At 35.1% G+C, this 20,931-nt stretch overlaps 1 protein-coding gene across 1 annotated transcript in view; it reads right to left on the bottom strand.

The window, feature by feature from the left end:
* The window catches only part of LOC103513789 (neural cell adhesion molecule 2-like), a gene marked incomplete at its 5' end in the record, with an annotated part of 61,968 nt that extends 45,521 nt beyond the window's left edge, over positions 1-16,447 (bottom strand). Inside the window, 2 exons of the mRNA XM_026826900.1 lie at positions 14,460-14,588; positions 16,286-16,447. Of these exons, the coding sequence (XP_026682701.1) occupies positions 14,460-14,588; positions 16,286-16,447 (291 nt within the window). The remainder of the gene's footprint in view (positions 1-14,459; positions 14,589-16,285) is intronic.
* Between the last annotated feature and the right edge of the window lie 4,484 nt (positions 16,448-20,931).

The following is a 20,931-nucleotide window of genomic DNA, read 5'->3' as shown; positions in this document are numbered from 1 at the left end:
TGATTCCTTAAGAACTCTTCTTTTTTCACTACACTGCCAACATCGTAAAGCAGATATCCACCTAACAGAAGAGCTATACCTAAGTCAATATTTTGTAATATATCATCTGGGTTTTTATGTAGGTATCATTACTTTATACTACTTCATCCACATTTAAAGGAAAGTGAAATTTTCAGAGTGGACATGCATTGACTTTTCTATCCTGAAATTCTTATAAATACCTAGATACAATATGTTTACCGATGGGCCTCGATTCTCGAACCTCACTGTATCAAAAGACCAGGCGCTCACTGCGAACTGCAGGCCGTCAGACCGATGCCCTGGGATTATGACAGGTCAAATAGATCTAGGAACAGGGAATCAAAACCCTTACCCTATATATTTTTTTTCTTTTTTCAAGACGTTATGCTTTCATGCCGATATTTTCATATTTCCTTGTAAATATTTTCTTCGTTCCAATATTACTGCAGCTTCCTACCTTGCAATATTCATGAATAACTTTTTATTAATATTGCTCCTACTTTCTCTGAAATCCAGGGACTTTTGTTTCTTTCACCATTTTCCTCAGTTTAATCTTTTCGTGTGTATTCCTGGATTTCGAGCCTATTCCTGGATAGAACAATTTATGTTTTTTGAGTGACATGCAGGTTAACCTGAGTTCAGAATAACTATGGAAAAATGACTTGGAAACTAACGAACGAACCTCATAAAAGGATGGTAAGAACCTCATGAAAGGATCCTCTACTATCTACGTAGATTCTTTTTGGTAGCAAAGATTTATTACAAGACAGAGTACCAATCTACATTACTACCTATGAAATAGGCATTACCTACATAATATACGTATACATAGATATACCTACATACACATCATTCAGACACAAATATATCTATATCCATTGGTACATCACACAAATTAATATTCCTATGTAATTCCTAGAATTAGAATACAGAGTTTCATACGTAAATATAAAAAATACTGATTTTTCTTTATTCTTCTTCTTCTTTTTAATTTTAGAGCAGAGACTTGCAGGTTAATCTGAGTTTAAAAGGGCTATGGAAACTTATACCTAGGTACCAACAGTCTGATTTTCTAGGGAAAAAAAAAAAACAAAAAAAATTAACAGAAGAAGAATAAGGTAAATCCTCTACAATTTAGATTCTTTGTGGTAGGTAGTAAAGATTTATTACAAGTTTAAGTACCAACCTACATAGGTACCTACTCCCTATGAGATCGGCATTACCTAATATAAATCTCATTTAGACGCCAAATACACCATCATCACAAATATTTTTATGTTTGTAATGCTCTTATTCCTAGAATACAGACTCTGTATTACAGAGTTTCATACTTAAGTATAGGTACAACACGGTTTCTTCTTCTTTTTTTTTAATTTCAGAGCAGGAAAATTGGTAACAGCCTTTCAACTTTTGCCACAGTAATGACAACAGAAGCAACTTACGGTTTGTTTATGTTTTCCTGAGCAGAAGACTTTCCCCCTACATCATTTACTTTTTTCTCTATCATGAAGGGAGAAACACAGCCTTTCAACTTTTGCCACAGTAATGACAACAGAAGCAACTTACGGTTTGTTTATGTTTTCCTGAGCAGAAGACTTTCCCCCTACCTCATTTACTTTTTTCTCTATCATGAAGGGAGAAAAATCTGCATTGTTGTCTTTGTTATATTTTCTTCATAAACTTCAATAGATCATTATTATCCTGAAGAGAAAAGATAACATGGGAAACTAATGAATAGGGTAGGTAGGTACTACCTACACCATTGGTTCCCAAAGAAAAATCTGCATTGTTGTCTTTGTTATATTTTCTTCATAAACTTCAATAGATCATTATTATCCTGAAGAGAAAAGATAACATGGGACACTAATGAATAGGGTAGGTACCTCCTTCTACCTACATCGATTTCAAAATCATAATTTTTCTTCATCCCCATCCCTCCTTTTTTGTCTATAATAAATAATATTTTACGGCCATCCCACAAAACTAAAGAAGTTGATTACAGAACAAAGGAGTGGGAATTGGGAAATCTATGACACACAAACCAATGTAGATATACCTACCTCTATTGCAAAATGATAATTATTCTTTGTTTAGTTTAAACATGAGTAGGTAGGTACCTAGCTTGTTTCTAATATTGAAGATACAGGGTACATAATGAGTAATATTTCAATTTCTCTATGAAAATATAAATAGGATGGAAAAACGCCTATGGAAAGAAATGGAACCTATCTATTTATAAAGAATCGCACATAATATAGCTTTAATACGTGGTACCATAATAATTAATTTATTATATTTTCCCTTTTAATATTATTATTTTGTACAGTACCTACCTACGTAATAAAATACATATTATTATCTGATGTAGATAGGTAAAAAATAATAATCTAAAAACGGAACTTCACGTGTTATAAAAATAGATTTAAATCCCTCTCTCTCTCTGTCTGTCTTCCTCGCGCTTTCTTTACCTTTCTCTCCATCTTTCTCTTCCTTTCTTTCTGTCTATCCATCTAGATCTAGCCCCTTCTCCTCCTTTTGCTCTCCCTCTCTCTTTCTCTCGCTGTATCCTCCTCTTTTTTCCTAAAAAGAAGTCGAGAGAGGTGTTGGAGGAGATAAATTTATTAAAGATGAAGAAGCTGATGTGAAGAACTTGAATCTAAATAATGCAACAGGATAGATCCAGAAAGAGAGAGAGAGGCATCCAGAAAAAGTACTTTCACACTTTCGCTCCCTCGATCCCCCAGGAGTATTCAAAATATTCTAGGAGGAAAATAGAGAAAACATTAGAAGAACAGCGTGTTTACTCAATATCTGAGAACAGGATGCATTGAAGGTGTTGAATGGGGTACCAGTGGGAGAGCTTTACCCGTGTTCCTCCTATCGAGAATCAAGGGGGCGTAACTGCTATACCAAGGTTGGGTGAAGAGGAAAGCGTGGGTTTGATTTTATCGTCTGGGTATGAAATTTTCTCCTCATTTATTCTACAAGTAGGTATGCCTGTGCTCGGGAATAATGAGATTGAACCCACGTGTTCTTTACCAAACCATTAGGGTGTGTCCACAGTCCACACATAGTCGATTGACGGCCGTCGACTAAGTGTAGACACACCTTTACACTCAATGATGATAAAATGATAGTCGAATTATACCTAAGACAGATTTTATCCACCATCTACCGAATAGACAGCTGATGGTTCATGTTTCCATTGGTAGCAAGGTAGGTATGAGGAGACAATTGAAGAAATTTTATCAGTATTAATATTGACGCCGAAGAAATGGCAATGAAAATGTCGAAAACCCCCTAAAAGATCTTCTGAGAATCAGGCTACCTTTGCTTCATTCCTGTTTGACAACTGTTTTGCATATTTGCCTACTGTTTTATCTATACCAGGGAATATCGAAGCAACAACAGAAGGTTTGTAAAAGGAATGTAGATAGGTGTTAGAATTGTAGGGTATAACTAGATCTACTTGTATTTTATGTATAGTACCAAGGTGCCTGTATTCTCTTGAGAGGGCTGTGGCAATATAACAGGTTAAAATACAACCTGTATATAAGCACACACCACATACAACAGAATAATATGAAGTGTTTCTGCTTTTTCAGCTGTGCAAACTTTCAGGTTAAATATATTATTACTTACATAACTCCATGCATCTTTGGTGCGGTGGGCCCATTCAAAAGGCTTCTCAATTTTCTCGCTGCCAAAATTGAGAAAACAATGGATACAATTTTTTTCTCTTTGAGTGAAATTTACTTTATAAAGTACTTCCAGGAACAGATCCTTGATCTAGTGTTAATTACCTACTTAAATCTTTTTTAACAGACTAATATTGAGTCTGTGATGTTCTCTAGTCTGTGCTTTTGTCTTGCACAGCCCCCCAGCTATGTCTGTGGCAGTGTGCTCTCAATAATAGTAGTAGCCTACTGCTGGAGTAAAGGGACTTTTCAGTCCTATGCGAGCAGTATAAATAAGCACTATTATTATTATTAGCACTATCGCAAAGGGCAGATGGGAGCAGGAAGAGGGCAGACAAGAGGTGGAAAGGTCCCCACAACAACATCGGGGTTGGAGGTTGTCGGGTGAATCAAAAGACTTTGAAATGCCATGTCTATTGGAAAATGAGGCCACCGACTACTTTCCTTGTGTTTTTTCCCCCATCAAAAGCTGCGAGAGAGGCTTTTCTTTTCCATTTTAATAATAATAATAGAAGATTTTCCCTTGTTTTCATTTTTTCTTTTCTTTTTTTTAATTACAAAAGTTGAAAGGGGGAAATATTAAAACGAAGCATTTATGTACCCACTGTTTCCGTTCGTCTCTTTTTAAACCACTAATGACAAGATATTATCTATGTAGGTAAATATTATAGTTTTAGTTCTTTCTATGTATCTATAGTGTGGTTATAATGTTGGTAAAGTAATAGGGTATTAAAATTTGACTCATCAGAATTCGTGATCAAAAAGATCTTGATTTACTTAAGTTGGAGACATAAGCTATGTCTCTTTTGAAAGTTCAATATAATAGATACTATATGTAGATGATAATATTTGTAATGTTTTTAAGATTTACCTACCTATTTATTTCTTCTCAGTTTTATATTTTAGTTAAGGACAAGACATGGATAAAAGGTAGTGTCTAGTGTCTACCTTCCTTTACCAAGGTACCTATAATACATTTTCCACTACGATTTTCCCCCCCTTTTTTTACATTTTTGATGTTTTCTTTCTTTTTATAAAAGTTTTAAGTTAAAAGTTTCTCAGAAATACCAGATGTGCTCTCTCATACAATACTTTTTTTTCGAGATAAAATAAAAATTCACAATTGAAATTTTTTGTAATCCTTTAACTCTTTTTCCCCCCTAAAACTTTTTTTCTTCTTTTCTCTCTCTCTCTCTCTCTCTCTCTCTCTCTCTCTCTCTAACAACGTTTATAACAAATTTAACGTGTACCTATTTAGGTACCTACCTAACTATACCTAGTTTTGGCATATTACCTATAATACGAACACTTTTGCAAACACGTTCATTCAATCCATTTTGAACTTCAGAGAAGGTTTTGTAGAAGTACCTACCTTTACTGTATTTCCACTTTAACAGATGTAAATGGCTCATAAAATGTTTAGTTACCTCTTATAACAATTTTAGAAGCATTCCAACTCGAGGAGTATTGCTGGTAATATAGTGAACAGTATCAACACATGAGCACCTAGGTACTTGTTTATACCTCCACCATTAACACCACTATCACCGTCAACTACAAGTACCACCAACATAACTACCTTTTGAGTATCTCGTTTATTTGTTTTTCAAGTGGAAGGTACCTAATTAGAGGTACATACCTAATATTCAATTTAGACATCTCCTAAAAGAGCTAAAAGGTCACTAGAATAGCAGATGGCAGCTGTACTTTTCCATGGGTCCCCATCCCAGTCAAAAGAGAGGAAGAAGTCCTAAAAAAGATATAATAACATGATCTCACTTGGCATTGTTGTTGGTAAAGTAATGCAATAAACTCACCTACATATAAAGTACCTAGGTGCTTGCTGGGTATGTTGCCTTTACCACAGAGAGTTATGTAGGTAAAATTTTCACACTTCTGATTTTTCCGGATTATCCAATTTAATATTAAAATGAATTTTGTTTTTGCAAAAGGAGAAGGATTTGACTCGGGAATTCCTCACCGCAATCATATACCCACCCGAGTATGATGCTAGTAACATACAATATTTCCTCTGAAATCTCAATCTAGAAACTTGTGAAATTATTTAGCTCGGAAATTTATCTTGTGACATTCCAAGTGACTCCAAATATAGAGAGAACTAGATATTTATTCTAAAACGAAATTATCTTCTTATAGGTTTTATAGTGCCACATGGGAAATCAAAATATTCTTTACATAATATATCGAGTTATTGCACGTTCTTTCGATTTCTCCAACATGAGCCCTTTCGACGAAAATAAATTTTTGCGACTAACTTGAGAAGAGTACCTACCTATAAGTGCAAAGTGTCAAATGGGTTTTCTACTGGACTAGTTCAAAGATCTTATACGATAGCTCCAACTTCAGTATTCTATCGATTGTTTCTCTGCCACTTGGCAAAAAAGTAAATAGGTATCTAGTTTGTAGTTTCAGTTTGTATTGTAATGATTGTCGTTATAAGATGTTAGAAACAACACTGAGATTTGTGGGATCTTCCCTTTTATTTTGTTTTCCAATGGTTTTTTAATAAAGCAATTAGGTAAAACCTTCGTAGAGAACCTAAAAGTATCCAAAACTAAAGAACGGAAATCTCTTCAACCTAATTATTATTTAAGACCAAACACTCTGAATAGGAACCGAATAATTTTGAGTCAAGTAATTTCGTATTCTCGTGTGACACACAATATTAATATTACAGGATTAGAAAACTTGAATCTAGATTTAAGTGCAGATAAAATTAACAACTTTTTAATTAGCACATTAATTATCCAACTTATGTCTTACGTTATATTTTTTCTTTTCCAAAGTCATGTTTTTTTCTACTCCTTTTTAGTTAACACTTTTGTTGCCTATACTTATTATGACACACTCAAAATACTGTCTCATTATACTTCTTTCAAAAATGTCTCCTCAATTTCTACTACAATTTCCATCCGATGTATTTACAATTTTGTACTAATAGGGCCAAGTTAGGACCTTATTCGTAACATTTTATCACGCAATATCTGTGCCATCTAAATTTCATTAAAAAAAGTCCTTATGTTTAATAACTAACATATTAGTTGCCTAAAGCTATGTCCACACGTAGTCGATAGCTGTCGATCGACGGCCATCGACTATGTGTGGACACAGCTTTAGATTTTACAATAATAGCAATAGCAACTACTCTCAGTCCTAAAGTCCTAATAAGGAAAGTTAGATCAAGTCAAAGCAGGGTTTATACGCTTTTCCCGGAATGAAATTCCATGACTTTTCCAGAAAATTTAGATGAGTATTTCAGGGAATTAGGGGGCGGAGGTACTTAAAAATCAGTAAGAATATCCATTCATTCAAATAAAATATGCAATATGCAGAAAGTAAAGGAATATGAGGGGGAATGCGCCGCAGGCTGTTTTTCGGAAAAACTTGATATTTAATTTGAACTCTGCTGAACTTGATATTTAATTTGAACCCTTGTGAGCTTTGGGAATAAGTATGCAGGTAGGTACATCAGTGACAGGTTCTGTAAGCACGAGCTTTTTTTTTCCAGCCTCCTTGTTGTTCTTTTTTATCCGAAATAAACAGCATGTAAAAACGTACAGTTATAAACTTTACTACTCGGTAAAGAAGTAATAGAGGTAACGTTTTTATTCGCTAAGTTTTTCCCGAAATTGAAAAAGTTTCTAATAACTTTGACATCCATTAAGACAGTTTCGCTCAGTGAACATACAGACTACACACACTAAGGCTAGATAGGTATATCGTTACTCTGTTATGGTAACATATTACGTACTTACGAAATACACATAAAATATGTAGGTATGTAGATAGGCTGTAAAGAGATCAAGTTTTTTTTTTAGGTTTAACGTCACTGTTTAACCACCGAAGTCTTTACAGTAACGGGGGTTTTACCCTCCATTTGGAGACACGCTACCCACCTACTCACATTAGCCTCATCCAGCCGGGGTGGGGACAGGAAAAGCCAAGAATCACGCAATTGCTCATATGGTCACACCATCCGGATAGCAGTGATTCATGGGCAGAACCATCCCTGATGGCTTGTATATGTCTACTTGTGGCTATTCTTGGCTACTCACATAACAAAGAGATGATAGAGGTACTACAGTAAATAGCTCATATGGTCACACCATCCGGATAGCAGTGATTCATGGGCAGAACCATCCCTGATGGCTTGTATATGTCTACTTGTGGCTATTCTTAGCTACTCACATAACAAAGAGGTGATAGAGGTACTACAGTAAATCGTGGGCCCATTCAAAAGGCTTCTCAATTTTCTCGCTGCCAAAATTGAGAAAACAATGGATACAATTTTTTTCTCTTTGAGTGAAATTTGCTTTATAAAGTACTTCCAGGAACAGATCCTTGATCTAGTGTTAATTACTTAAATCTTTTTTATCAAATTGATCAAGTCCACAATATAAATGAAATCGAGGTCACGTGTCCATGAAATCAAAGTACAGGAAAACGACTGCCCGTTATTTTGGTTCTTTTGGGCAAATGACCATGATCTACATTGCTAACCAAGTCTGGTTTTCAACTGACTACAATCTATACCCTATAGTTTCCTAGCTCTCTTGCTATAGGGGAGATTCTCAAATGCATAAATCGACAATAAATTTAATCAATTTTCTATTCTTTCCGATAAGATTTTGGGTTTTGGGACTTAGCTAACCAAGTCTGGTTTTCAACTGACTACAATCTATACCCTATAGTTTCCTAGCTCTCTTGCTATAGGGGAGATTCTCAAATGCATAGATCGACAATAAATCAATTTTCTATTCTTTCCGATAAGATTTTGGGTTTTGGGACTTGACAGGACACCCAACGGGAGCTCAGGGAGCTTGGTAAGAAAATATAAGAGCTTTAAAAATCACAAGTTCGGTTTTCCGCTGTGTTGAAACATAGAAATAAAGCTTACAACTGTAGAAGCTTGATGTGTGCGAGGCTTTTGAAAAAACTCGTGTTCCAATGTTTACATAATATCCTTTTAGTTTTCCGAAATGTCTGGTGGAGGAATATACGAAAATATTCGATTCCTAGGACCTAGAAATAAATTGAGGCTCTGAACCACTTTGAAATCGTAAAGAAATCTAGGTACCTACTTGGATCAAGCTTTTAGATGAGACAATCTCCCATTTGAAAATTTCAAATCATTACTGTAATCAGTTACCAAAAGTAGGTCGTAGTTCAATAAACTTATCGATAGGTAGGTCTGGTAGATATAGGTAGGTACATATACATACTTTAGGATTTCTGTTCGTCAAAAATATGTTGGTAGGTCCCTAACCTAACCTATTTTTGAGGATGTCAGGATGGCTCTCTTTACACATTTGTTAGATTTAAATTATAGCCTTAAGGAGTAATGGTCCTTTGTATGCCAGAATTTTTCCACAGGCCAAGAAAATCCACCATTGTTGTCTTGGGTCAAAGCTCAAAGAGAAGAGAGAGAGAATTCATATCTCATGGAAATAAAAAATAATAATTTCACATTGTCAAGATAACATATTATGTGTATGTTTTCACGTACAGGGTACCTAGTTTTCAAACAAAACAGGTAACACTACACATATGATTGAAAGAGAGATAAATTAATAATTATGCGATTTAAAGATCATTCTGATGACCCTTTTATTGCATTTGTTGACTACAGTTATGTAGATAGTTTTCTTATCTTATAATGCATTTATGTGGGCAATTAAATTCCAAAGGTTTCCGATTTTGTATTGGTGTTATTCATAAATTCTTCATCACTACCACACCCACATTTACAATATATAGGTAGGTACATAGGTATATATTTAATTTGCCATTTCATGTCCCAAGTCACCCCGTATGTTTCCCTGCTTGCTACATCATTTGTATCACACATATTGTTACTGTTCCGTTGTAGCAAACGACCATATTTATTATGTATTATATATTTTTTGTTCCAGTTTCGATACATATTTATCCAGAAAGTTACAAATTAGTTGTGTCACATATGGTGACTTATTTCACTCACATCGTGCCCCATGTATGTTTGCAGTTTTTCTATTTTTTCTGCTCAAACTACATTTACTCTATTTGTCCTAATAGTAGTGAGAAATGTCAATTCGTTTTTGTCTCATAGTCCAAAAAATGGAAAATTATTTCATGACGAATGTTTACGAGCAAGAACGACGACATTTTAAAGCAAATAACAAATTTATTGAATTTAAATAATTGTCTCTCTATATTTCCCTACCCTTCTAGACCAACTTTGTTTAAAAGTTAGTTTAATAAAGAAAATATTAGGGGAGCAGTGCCGTAAGTTGGACCTCTTTATTCAATTGTTACGATTAACACAAATGTTGTGTCTATGTGCCCTTTACGACTTCCCTTTCTTTAGGTCTAAGGTACTTTATATGTTTCTCTACTCAAAAGAAAGTTGATTTACAAAATTTGTATGGATTTGTACAATAATGCATCATAGATTTTGTAATTTGTGCCTACTAGCTTTTTAGTTCCCAATTATCTATTTAGGTAGGTAGGTACATAGAAATTTTGACTTCAGAACTGAGAACATGATCATGAAAGCTAGGACATGCTTCCCCTACTTTTTTTTCTGGCCTTTATTATGAAACGAAATTGTTTTCTCGATTTTCGCTTTGAAAAGAGTGCAGGTGACTTTTATTTTTATAACTTTTCAATGTCCTCTTTCCTATTCTCCTGTACTAAAGAAACTTTTTTTTTCTCTAATTTATTTATTTTCATCAATTTTCTAAGTGCTAAAGGGCAGGTGAACGAAAATTTCGTAGCCTATTGAAATCGATGCAGACGGACTTTCCGGGGTCGGTTGAAAATATTGTACCATTGAGGATTTTCGCTTTGAAAAGAGTGCAGGTGACTTTTATTTTTATAACTTTTCAATGTCCTCTTTCCTATTCTCCTGCACTAAAGAAACTTTTTTTTCTCTAATTTATTTATTTTCATCAATTTTCTAAGTGCTCTCTCTCTCTAGTCTCTTCTATTTCCTTTCTGACTCTTCTCCCATTATCTTTTATTTAAGGAAAGTTAGATCAAGTCAAAGCAGGGTTTATACGCTTTTCCCGGAATGAAATTCCATGACTTTTCCAGAAAATTATATCTGGGCGTGTAAACAGAAAAAAAAAAAAAAAAAAAAAAAAAAAAACTTTATTAATTAAACTGTGGAAAGAAGAGGGTAGTAGTGGGCGAATATACCTAGGAGTATAAAAGGTATCTACATAAATATTATGAAATATGAAGGGGAAAATATAAAATTATGATAGCTATTGGTCTATTAATTCTATCAACTCGATTTACACAGTGACTTGACATTTTGGTTGTATTCAGATAACCTCAAAATGATACAATTCAACACTCCTTGTTGATCTCCTGATGAGTTGTGACTTATTTTCGGAGGTCCAAATTGATTGGTCATCTAATCTCATCTGATTAACCATACGTTAAAAGCTCCTTGAAAATGATAAAATTAAAATTTGCTAAAATATGGCAAAATAGTATGGTGGCATGGCAATATGGCATATGCCGGTCTCTGATCGTGAGTCATGAGCCCATTCATTCTATGATCAGCAAAAACAAATTGCAACATGACCTAATCACAGAATATCTAAACTGTACGGCGAATATACCTAGGAGTATAAAAGGTATCTACATAAATATTATGAAATATGAAGGGGAAAATATAAAATTATGATAGCTATTGGTCGATTAATTCTACCAATTCAATTGACATAGTGACTTGATATTTTGGTTGTCTTCAGATAACCTCAAAATTATACAATTCAAAAATCGCTGTTGATCTCCTGATGAGTTGTGATTTATTTCCGGAGGTCAAAATCGATTGATGCTAATATTCTCATCCGATTAACCATACGTTCAAAGCTCCTTCCATCATGAATCATGAGCCCATTCCATGATCAGCAAAATCAAGTTGCAACATGACCTAATCACAGAATATCTGGACTGTAGATAAACCCCACCGTGTTGTTACACTAACCCAGTATAGGAAAGAACAAGAATATGAAAATATTTACATTCACCAATGTGGAAGCATAAGGAACTTGTAGTGTGAAATTGCGTTCCAGTTTTGTGTCACAATTCTCGGAAAATTACCGTATTACAATAAAGCTGTAATGCGGTAATATTCAAGTACTTACCTTCCCTACCCCGTTATAGCTCCGTCCATGCTATATCTCTTCTCTCTGGATAATAATTCCCTCCTCTGTTTTTATTCCCACAATATTTGTCTACCTCCCTGCAGCGTCCATTTTACGCGCGCTCCCAGAATCTCTGGTGTAAATATTTAGCCGAATTTCCCGTCAAAAGGAAGCGAAAGGGGGGGGAAGCGAGGGAATTTTTGAACAAAACAAATCACTTGACTGCACCAAAGCGATAATGCAAACACCCATCAAATTTAATGCATCTGCATCAGAACAGTTACCCACCACTCTCCCCACCAGGCGAAGATTTTTTATCAGTGCCCGCCTGTACGTAATTAATACCGATTTATTATTATTATTATTATTATTATTTTTAAAGTTCAGAATAATGCATTCTGCGATATTTTTTTAAAAGCTAAAAATTCGAGGGAAAATACGTGAAAATTAAATAGCTTTTAGAAAATAAAACATTAAAACACTCTGCATCACGCATTTCCGCTATTTTTTGCCGCGCGCTCGCTCTCGAAAAAGCCATGAAAAATCAACAGAGGAGTTTTTTTTTGAAAAGCTATTATGAAAACTCAACAGTAGAATCCAACATCGACAGGTTATTGGTATCTCGTATACAGGATGTTCTGTAACATTGTGGATATTGCCTAACTTCGGACGTCCAGAACTAGGCCTACTGAATTCAAGGTACACCGCCAATGGAAGGAAACGTAAGTGAAATTAAGAGAAAGAAGAGTGCAATGAGGATAAAACATGTACCCGCCTAGATGAATTCTGGATCAAAGAGGAATTTTTGGGGGATGATATAATTATTATCTATCAACCTAATATTATGAAAACTCAACAGTAGAATCCAACATCGACAGGTTATTGGTATCTCGTATACAGGATGTTCTTGACGATTAGGGCTATTACCTCATCCAGAACTAGGCCTACTAATTTCAAGGTACGCCGCCAATGGAAGGAAACGTAAGTGAGATTAAGAGAAAGAAGAGTGCAATGAGGGTATAAAAGATGATGAATTCTAGATCAAAGGGGAATTTTTGGGGGATGATATAATTATTACCTAGCAACCTATATAAGTAGATAGTAGGTATACTCATTCAAATAAAAACATTAGCAAGGTAAGTACCAAATAATAAACGTTATCAATTCAAACAATTTAAAAAAAAAAAAAAAAAAAAAAACTTTATTAATTAAACTGTGCTGGAAAGAAGAGGGTAGTAGTGGGCGAATATACCTAGGAGTATAAAAGGTATCTACATAAATATTATGAAATATGAAGGGGAAAATATAAAATTATGATAGCTATTGGTCGATTAATTCTACCAATTCAATTGACATAGTGACTTGATATTTTGGTTGTCTTCAGATAACCTCAAAATTATACAATTCAAAAATCGCTGTTGATCTCCTGATGAGTTGTGATTTATTTCCGGAGGTCAAAATCGATTGATGCTAATATTCTCATCCGATTAACCATACGTTCAAAGCTCCTTCCATCATGAATCATGAGCCCATTCCATGATCAGCAAAATCAAGTTGCAACATGACCTAATCACAGAATATCTGGACTGTAGATAAACCCCACCGTGTTGTTACACTAACCCAGTATAGGAAAGAACAAGAATATGAAAATATTTACATTCACCAATGTGGAAGCATAAGGAACTTGTAAAAAAAATATAAAAGAGAAGAGACGAAGAGAGGAAAGTTCAATCTGTGTTTGATACCCACTGGGAAATTTTTCCGAAGATCTCCAGGGAATGAAAATGGAAGGAAGAGAAAGACCGGTAAGAGGAAGAAAATAAAGGTGGAAGGGAAGAAAATGAGGGAGAAAGCGAAGGTAGAAAAGGGACGTTTGAGAACCAGGGGGAAATTGTCAACGTAAGAAAATGTACTTGGAATACGGATAGAGACATTTATAAGCATAATATTGAAACAAGTTTAAACAAAACAGAACAGATGAAGCGAAATGAACTCAAAGAGGGAAGATGGAGGTGAGATGAAAGAAAAGCAGAAGTTGTTCAGTGAAGGTCAATACAATCTAATAACCTAACTCTGGTGAAGAGATTGCAAAATATTATATATATATTCCTGTAACGTCAGGGACAGGGATTAGAGGATACATTATATTATTTTATAGGTATTCGTAGACACAGAACAGATGAAGCGAAATGAACTCAAAGAGGGAAGATGGAGGTGAGATGAAAGAAAAGCAGAAGTTGTTCAGTGAAGGTCAATACGATCTAATAACCTAACTCTGGTGAAGAGATTGCAAAATATATATATTCCTGTAACGTCAGGGACAGGGATTAGAGGATACATTATATTATTTATTTATTATATTCGTAGATAATACATAGGTAGTTCAGTTACCTGTAAGTACAGGAGGATATTCGCAATTATATTATGCTGTATAAAGCTGTGTCCAAATATAGACGACGCCGTCGATTGACGAGGTGAATCTCTGAACCTATGTTGCCGACGCCGAGGCAGTGTACGGTTTCAGTCGACGTCGATCGACGACTATGTGTGGACAGCTTAACTATTCACAATAAGTACTTACATTCTACGTCAACGGTGATTCGTTTACTGACGGATGGAGGTACATTGTTGGTGGCAATACACAGGTAGGCCCCCATTTCTGTTCGACTGATCTTGGTGATGTTTAGCTGCTCACCGTAATGCATGTGGACTGAAACGAAAATTTGAAACGATATTCATTAGAAAATGTTACGATTATGAAAGTCAGCTTTTTACTTTCCTTATCCTATAGGAAGGAAAGTGATGTTTTGTGGAGCAAGAGGACTTTTAATTTTTGGTGCATTCTCAGTACAGGACACCTGAAATTTGAAGCGCACTTCTTCTCAGTATGCATGCACCTATAATCTCGTACAACCATATTGTTGAGATTGAGATTTTACCGTGTGAGATTCTACAGCAACGTTTACTTTCCTGCAAATGGTGCCTTGCACCTTTTTATTCACAGATAATTTCCCAAAAGATTTTCAAAGGGCCAATCTTGGTGGCAATACACAGGTAGGCCCCCATTTCTGTTCGACTGATCTTGGTGATGTTTAGCTGCTCACCGTAATGCATGTGGACTGAAACCAAAATTTGAAACGATATATTCATTAGAAAATGTCACGATTATGAAAGTCAGATTTTTACTTTCCTTATCCTATAGGAAGGAAAGTGATGTTTTGTGGAGCAAGAGGACTTTTATTTTTTGGTGCATTCTCAGTAAAGGACACCTGAAATTTGAAGCGCACTTCTTCTCAGTATGCATGCACCTATAATCTCGTACAACCATATTGTTGAGATTGAGATTTTACCGTATGAGATTACAGCAACGTTTACTTTCCTGCAAATGGTGCGTTGCACCTTTTTATTCACAGATAATTTCCCAAAAGATTTTCAAAGGGCCAATCGCACTGTAGCATCCTGTATAAGGAAAACAAAGCAGAGGCTTCATTATATTTGCCGTGTTATTTCCCCAGGCAGTATTTATTTTTAATAATCTCATGAATATCACCTTCCACGTAGAAACTGGAGCTGAATATTATGAAAACAGTAAGATGAGACTGTTGAAAGAGAAACTGCACCCAATCTAGATAGAAACAGAAGTAACAGACTTCTTAAGGAAAACCTTAAGAAATACCGAGACCTTTTTTCCCCAGAAGGAATTTTGAAAGAAACAGCTTGATGTTTCATCCATATGTGGGTGTAATTATGGAATTTGTCCCCAATCTAGATAGAAACAGAAGTAACAGACTTCTTAAGGAAAACCTTAAGAAATACCGAGACCTTTTTTCCCCAGAAGGAATTTTGAGAGAAACAGCTTGATGTTTCATCCATGTGTGGGTGTAATTATGGAATTTGTCACAGAAGGAATTTTGAAAGAAACAGCTTGATGTTTCATCCATATGTGGGTGTAATTATGGAATTTGTCATGTTCTTTCATGTTGATGTTTCTTGTCCAAATGTGGGAGGTTCTTATTTAAGATTTCAAAGTTGACCCATTGGGGTAGCCCCTGATGATGATGAAAATATTTTATTGTAAACTAATACTAGAAAAAATTTCCCCCTCGAACATATTTTGGGTTTTAGAAAATTTCAATTGGAATTTGTCATGTTCTTTCATGTTGATGTTGCTTGTCCAAATTTGGGAGGTTCTTATTTAAGATTTCAAAGTTGACCCATTGGGGTAGCCCCTGATGATGATGAAAATTTTATTGTAAACTAATACTAGAAAAAATTTCCCCCTCGAACATATTTTGGGTTTTAGAAAATTTCAATCGGTACCTACTCGAGATTTCCATTGTGTCTCCCTCTTTGAAAACACACTGTAGGAAATTTGAATGGAGATAAAAACTATGCTATTCAGTTTACCTTTTTTCCTTTTGTTGATCGAAATTGGTTGATTGTCTTCCCTCCGCCATTTGATTTCAGGGGCAGGAAAGCCCTCAGCCTTACACGTTAGAGTTATGTTGAACTCTTCTCTGACAGCCACTGACGACGGAGTGCTTTCGGTGTCCAAGATGTTGGGGGGCACTGCAAACAGAAAATATACCATGATAGGTATTATTCATTTTATAGGTAGGTACCTACATTGAGATTTTAAAACTCTTAGGACCCCAAGAAATCTAGGTTCCTTCAAAGTATTATTTAACCACTTTCGGAGTACGTTTACACCAGAACATGAAATAACGCAATGCAGAAGGATTGAGAGTTGAGACGGACATTCAAAGAAGACACATCAATTCACGGTTATTTCAAAAAATAGAAATTCCCATTCAGAGCACGAACGAAATTTATGTTCGAAGATTTCCAGCAGATATACCTGCATGCTGTTCAAAGGGTTGGGTCGGAAAAAAATGCCTGCTGTAGTAGCCACTTTGTTACTTACACGTTTGTTTGACTGGAGAACTGCTAATCCTGGGGATAAATTTATCCTTAAGGGACAGAAATCAAAACCAACTCAACCAGAAGGGGCGAAAAATCTCTTCCCAATTTGTCACTTTTTGACCTTCCTATGGCCAGTTTCTAAGGTCAGCTACAATGAACGCAATATACACCAGGTGCGGTGTTATGTATGATAGCTGAAATGTTTAGGGTCAGATCCCTTGGGAAATGAGAACACAACGAGAATGAGAAAAAAAGGGGAAAAAGAGGAGATTATTTTAAGTAAAAGCATTAGAGTTAAGTTGAGCTGCTCCTTCTAGCTCGGGCAGATTAGATTGCATGCTTTATTGATTTTAAATAATTGATGAGGAGTACGAAACATGACTGGGAAATGTCTAATATATTATGCTCCTATACCTGGAAGGACTAGGTGCGTGGAATAGTTTATTGGAAAACTGACATAGGCTTTGAAGGCGTGACAAGGAGAATAATTTAATGTATCATTCACAAGTCTACAATGGACAGAAAAGTTATATGTTCACCTGAAAAGTAGTTCTCTGTAAGCTTTCCTGATTGATGGTGATTTCTTTTCGAATCAGCATGGCCTAAAACTTGGCCGACAAATGGCACCCAAAAAGCTTGACAATATTATTACATATAACTCACGCAATAATTATTTAAGCAGTTCATCAAAATTCGAATTTCCTTGTTCCCCCCTCCCCTTTTGGGTTCCTTTTTTCAAAAAAAAAATGACATGATTATTAGTCAAAATTATAGGTTTATAAAAATAAATAAAACATTAAATTGTATAAATATACAGACTTACTTCTTATAGGCATACCTGCCTAAATAACTAAAACTATGAATTATTCAGATACCTACCTAGGTTTAGGTGAATCGAAGACAACGCAGAAAAAAAATATAAAAGTAGGTTTGAGTGATTTCATTATTAAAATACACCTGGTTGGAGTTATACAATCATATTTGAACATGCAAAACCATAAGCTCCAAAGCACGCTTATTCATCTTGTGAAAACGATTTATCGCCTCACCAGGTAAAAGTGGAAAAAGACTAAAAAGAGTACTTTCATGTATGAGGTCATTGAAACTACGAGTATCTTGAAAGCAGGTCACCCTCTTTGGAGACCTTGTAGATAAATTTCCACAAGTTTTTTCCTTGTGTTTTAGGTAGGAAGGCCCATATCATAAAATGTTTCAACCTCAACACACAGATCCTGCATCTCTAAGGTTTGAACAAGATTAGGAAGAGATCAGAGATTGTGTCGAATGTGCCAGAACCAAGCTCCAAATAATAAAAACAGAACATTTGTGGATACTAGATTGAAAGAAATAAAAACAGAGCAAGGTATGATAAAGAGAAAATACCTACAGAGGGAGAGAATTTCGAGGTAATAAAAAAAGTACCCCTCCTCTCCTTCCGCGTACCTAGGTATATAAGTTTATCCGGACATTTTGTCAATTTTGTATTTCTTGTTTCTTCCGTTTTGTTTGTTGTCATCCCAATACTTGTTTCGACTAAACAATTTAAGATCACTGACCTTTTGTTTTGTGTTTATTTTATTACATTTTGTTCTCGAATGTAAACGTGTCAGTGGTGTGTTCTGAATTATTATTACCTAGATATCTACTGACTGGAAGTTTATGACTATTGTTGTGGAAATTGCGGGTAGTTTTGAACCTCACCTACCGCATAGGAACCAACCATCTTCCATAAACCTCTAAAAACCAATCAAATTTTCTGATTAAAATGCTTCTTCATTTGTTCTCCGTGTTGTCTATATTCTCCCGTGCTACGATAATGCTACGTACATCATCTCAACAACCATGGAATATATTTACAACAAACTTGTAATCTCCAAGGGACGAGAGAGCATTAAAATTTCATACAGTCAAAAAATAAAGAAGCTGAAACCGTCTTGTACGTGAAATATAAAGACATAAAAAGTGAGTGAATTTAATTAATTTTCTGATCTCACCACTTTTATAGGCCGACATTTTTGGATAGGAACTTGGCCTTTTTTTTCACATTTGTGTTTTTGTGGGGGTTTAAAACTTTCCAAGTGCGACAAGGGAGAGAGGGATGAAGTTAAGCAAGAAGTTTAATTATTAGGATGAAGAAACTTCACTCTCAGTTTTGAAAAAGGTTTCTGTACCTACGAAGTCTGTGTCGTTTTGTCAAAAAGTTACTTGGACTAAGCCGACTAAGGAGAATTTGATGTGGATTTAATGCAGCCTTTGGTTCTCCGTTGGGCTTGTATTATTATTTTATAGAGATATATAATTTTATTGTTATTATCAGGATATTATTAGGTCCTTAATTATTTAAACAGAATTTTAGGTAGGTATATCTGTAACCCAATTTTTTTTTTACAATTTTTATTTTCTATCACAATTTTCAGATGAGTGAGACCTGATAGATGCTTTTCTTATACCCCTTTTGCCAGAGATCATAACCGAATTCAAATAATTCAGTGCTAATTTTTAGGTACTTTTCCACCAGACCCAGTATACCATCCATGGGTCCAAGCTGGTGCTCATAAAATATGAATTTTCCGAAACAGGGGATTTAATTATTGCACCTACAAAGTAAAATGTATAAATTCAATCACATCAAAGGATTTCCCAGATTAATAAAAAGGGAAAAAAATGAATTTGCATTAGATTGATTAGATAGACGACAGATGTGGACCAGTGAGGGACTGAAACAGGAGGGCGCTTTTGATGAACAAAATAATAGTCATTATTATTGAGGATCCTAATGAGCTCCTTTTTTTATCGTTCATAAAATCCTGCATTCGAAGGAAAAATGCCTAAAATATTAGGGTAATGCTTAGACTATACAGAGACAAAAGAGGTAAGTTAAGTACCTAAACCTAAGTGAAAATAATTCGCCTTTTTTTTTTTTTCGTTTATATGATAAAATAAAAAATTTAATTCTATTTGATCTCCCCTCCCTCTTTATCAATAGAAACATACTTATTATTATTATTTTCATATTTGTTGCTATAGTTCGGTGCTAGAATTCTTGTAGGACACGATTTTTAAATAGACAAACCATGAATTCCTCTTCTGTCAGGATCTAAGTAGGAGGGAAGAAAAAAAGATTCCCCTTACCTTTTCCTTGTAAGATTCGCTGGAACTACACCTTAACTCCCAATAATTGGGGTCAATTATTTCAATCTTCTAAAATCCCCAAAGTACGTTTACACCAGAACATGAAATAACGCAATGCAGAAGGATTGAGAGTTGAGACGGACATTCAAAGAAGACACATCAATTCACGGATATTTCAAAAAATAGAAATTCCCATTCAGAGCACGAACGAAATTTATGTTCGAAGATTTCCAGCAGATATACATGCTGTTCAAAGAGTTGGGTCGGAAAAAATGCCTGCTGTAGTAGTCACTTTGTTACTTACACGTTTGTTTGACTGGAGAACTGCTAATCCTGGGGATAAATTTATCCTTAAGGGATAGAAATCAAAACCAACTCAACCAGAAGGAAAATAGAAATTCCCATTCAGAGCACGAACGAAATTTATGTTCGAAGATTTCCAGCAGATATACATGCTGTTCAAAGAGTTGGGTCGGGAAAAAATGCCTGCTGTAGTAGCCACTTTGTTACCCGAACGTTCTCTAGGCCGAAACTTTAGTTGGGTTTCCCTTCAGAACAAAAGGATAAGGGTATTACATGACTAAACCAAGTTCAAAGTATGTACCTATAAGCTACCCTGTACGCTGTCCTTTCTGTTAAATGCATTGTTATATTGTACCTAGGCAATGTTGTGTTAGCCCCGGCTAAAACATAATGCAGGAGATGATATATGATAAAACGTTCTCTATTATTTGTCATAGGACGCGACGTATAGAGAATGGGCCTATTCATGCATAATTAATCGAATACAAGTTTCAGCAAAAAAGAGAAATATTGCATATTGACCCCCATTGTATACTGTGATAGCAACCTGACGTTTAACACTCCTATTTTCGATGCTCTCATTTCGACTTTTTTTTGTGACCGATCCTCTTGTATGAATTAGATCTTTTCCGTGTATGACGTTCACACGCGCCTTTTAATTTTGGTCTATGTAGTTACCTACCTATGCAATATAA

Source organism: Diaphorina citri, unplaced genomic scaffold (assembly GCF_000475195.1).
Source record: "Diaphorina citri unplaced genomic scaffold, Diaci psyllid genome assembly version 1.1 scaffold1026, whole genome shotgun sequence".
NCBI classification, from domain to species: domain Eukaryota; kingdom Metazoa; phylum Arthropoda; class Insecta; order Hemiptera; family Psyllidae; genus Diaphorina; species Diaphorina citri.
The sequence above is the reverse complement of the archived record's forward strand: the minus strand, read 5'-3'. Positions and strand labels throughout refer to the sequence as shown.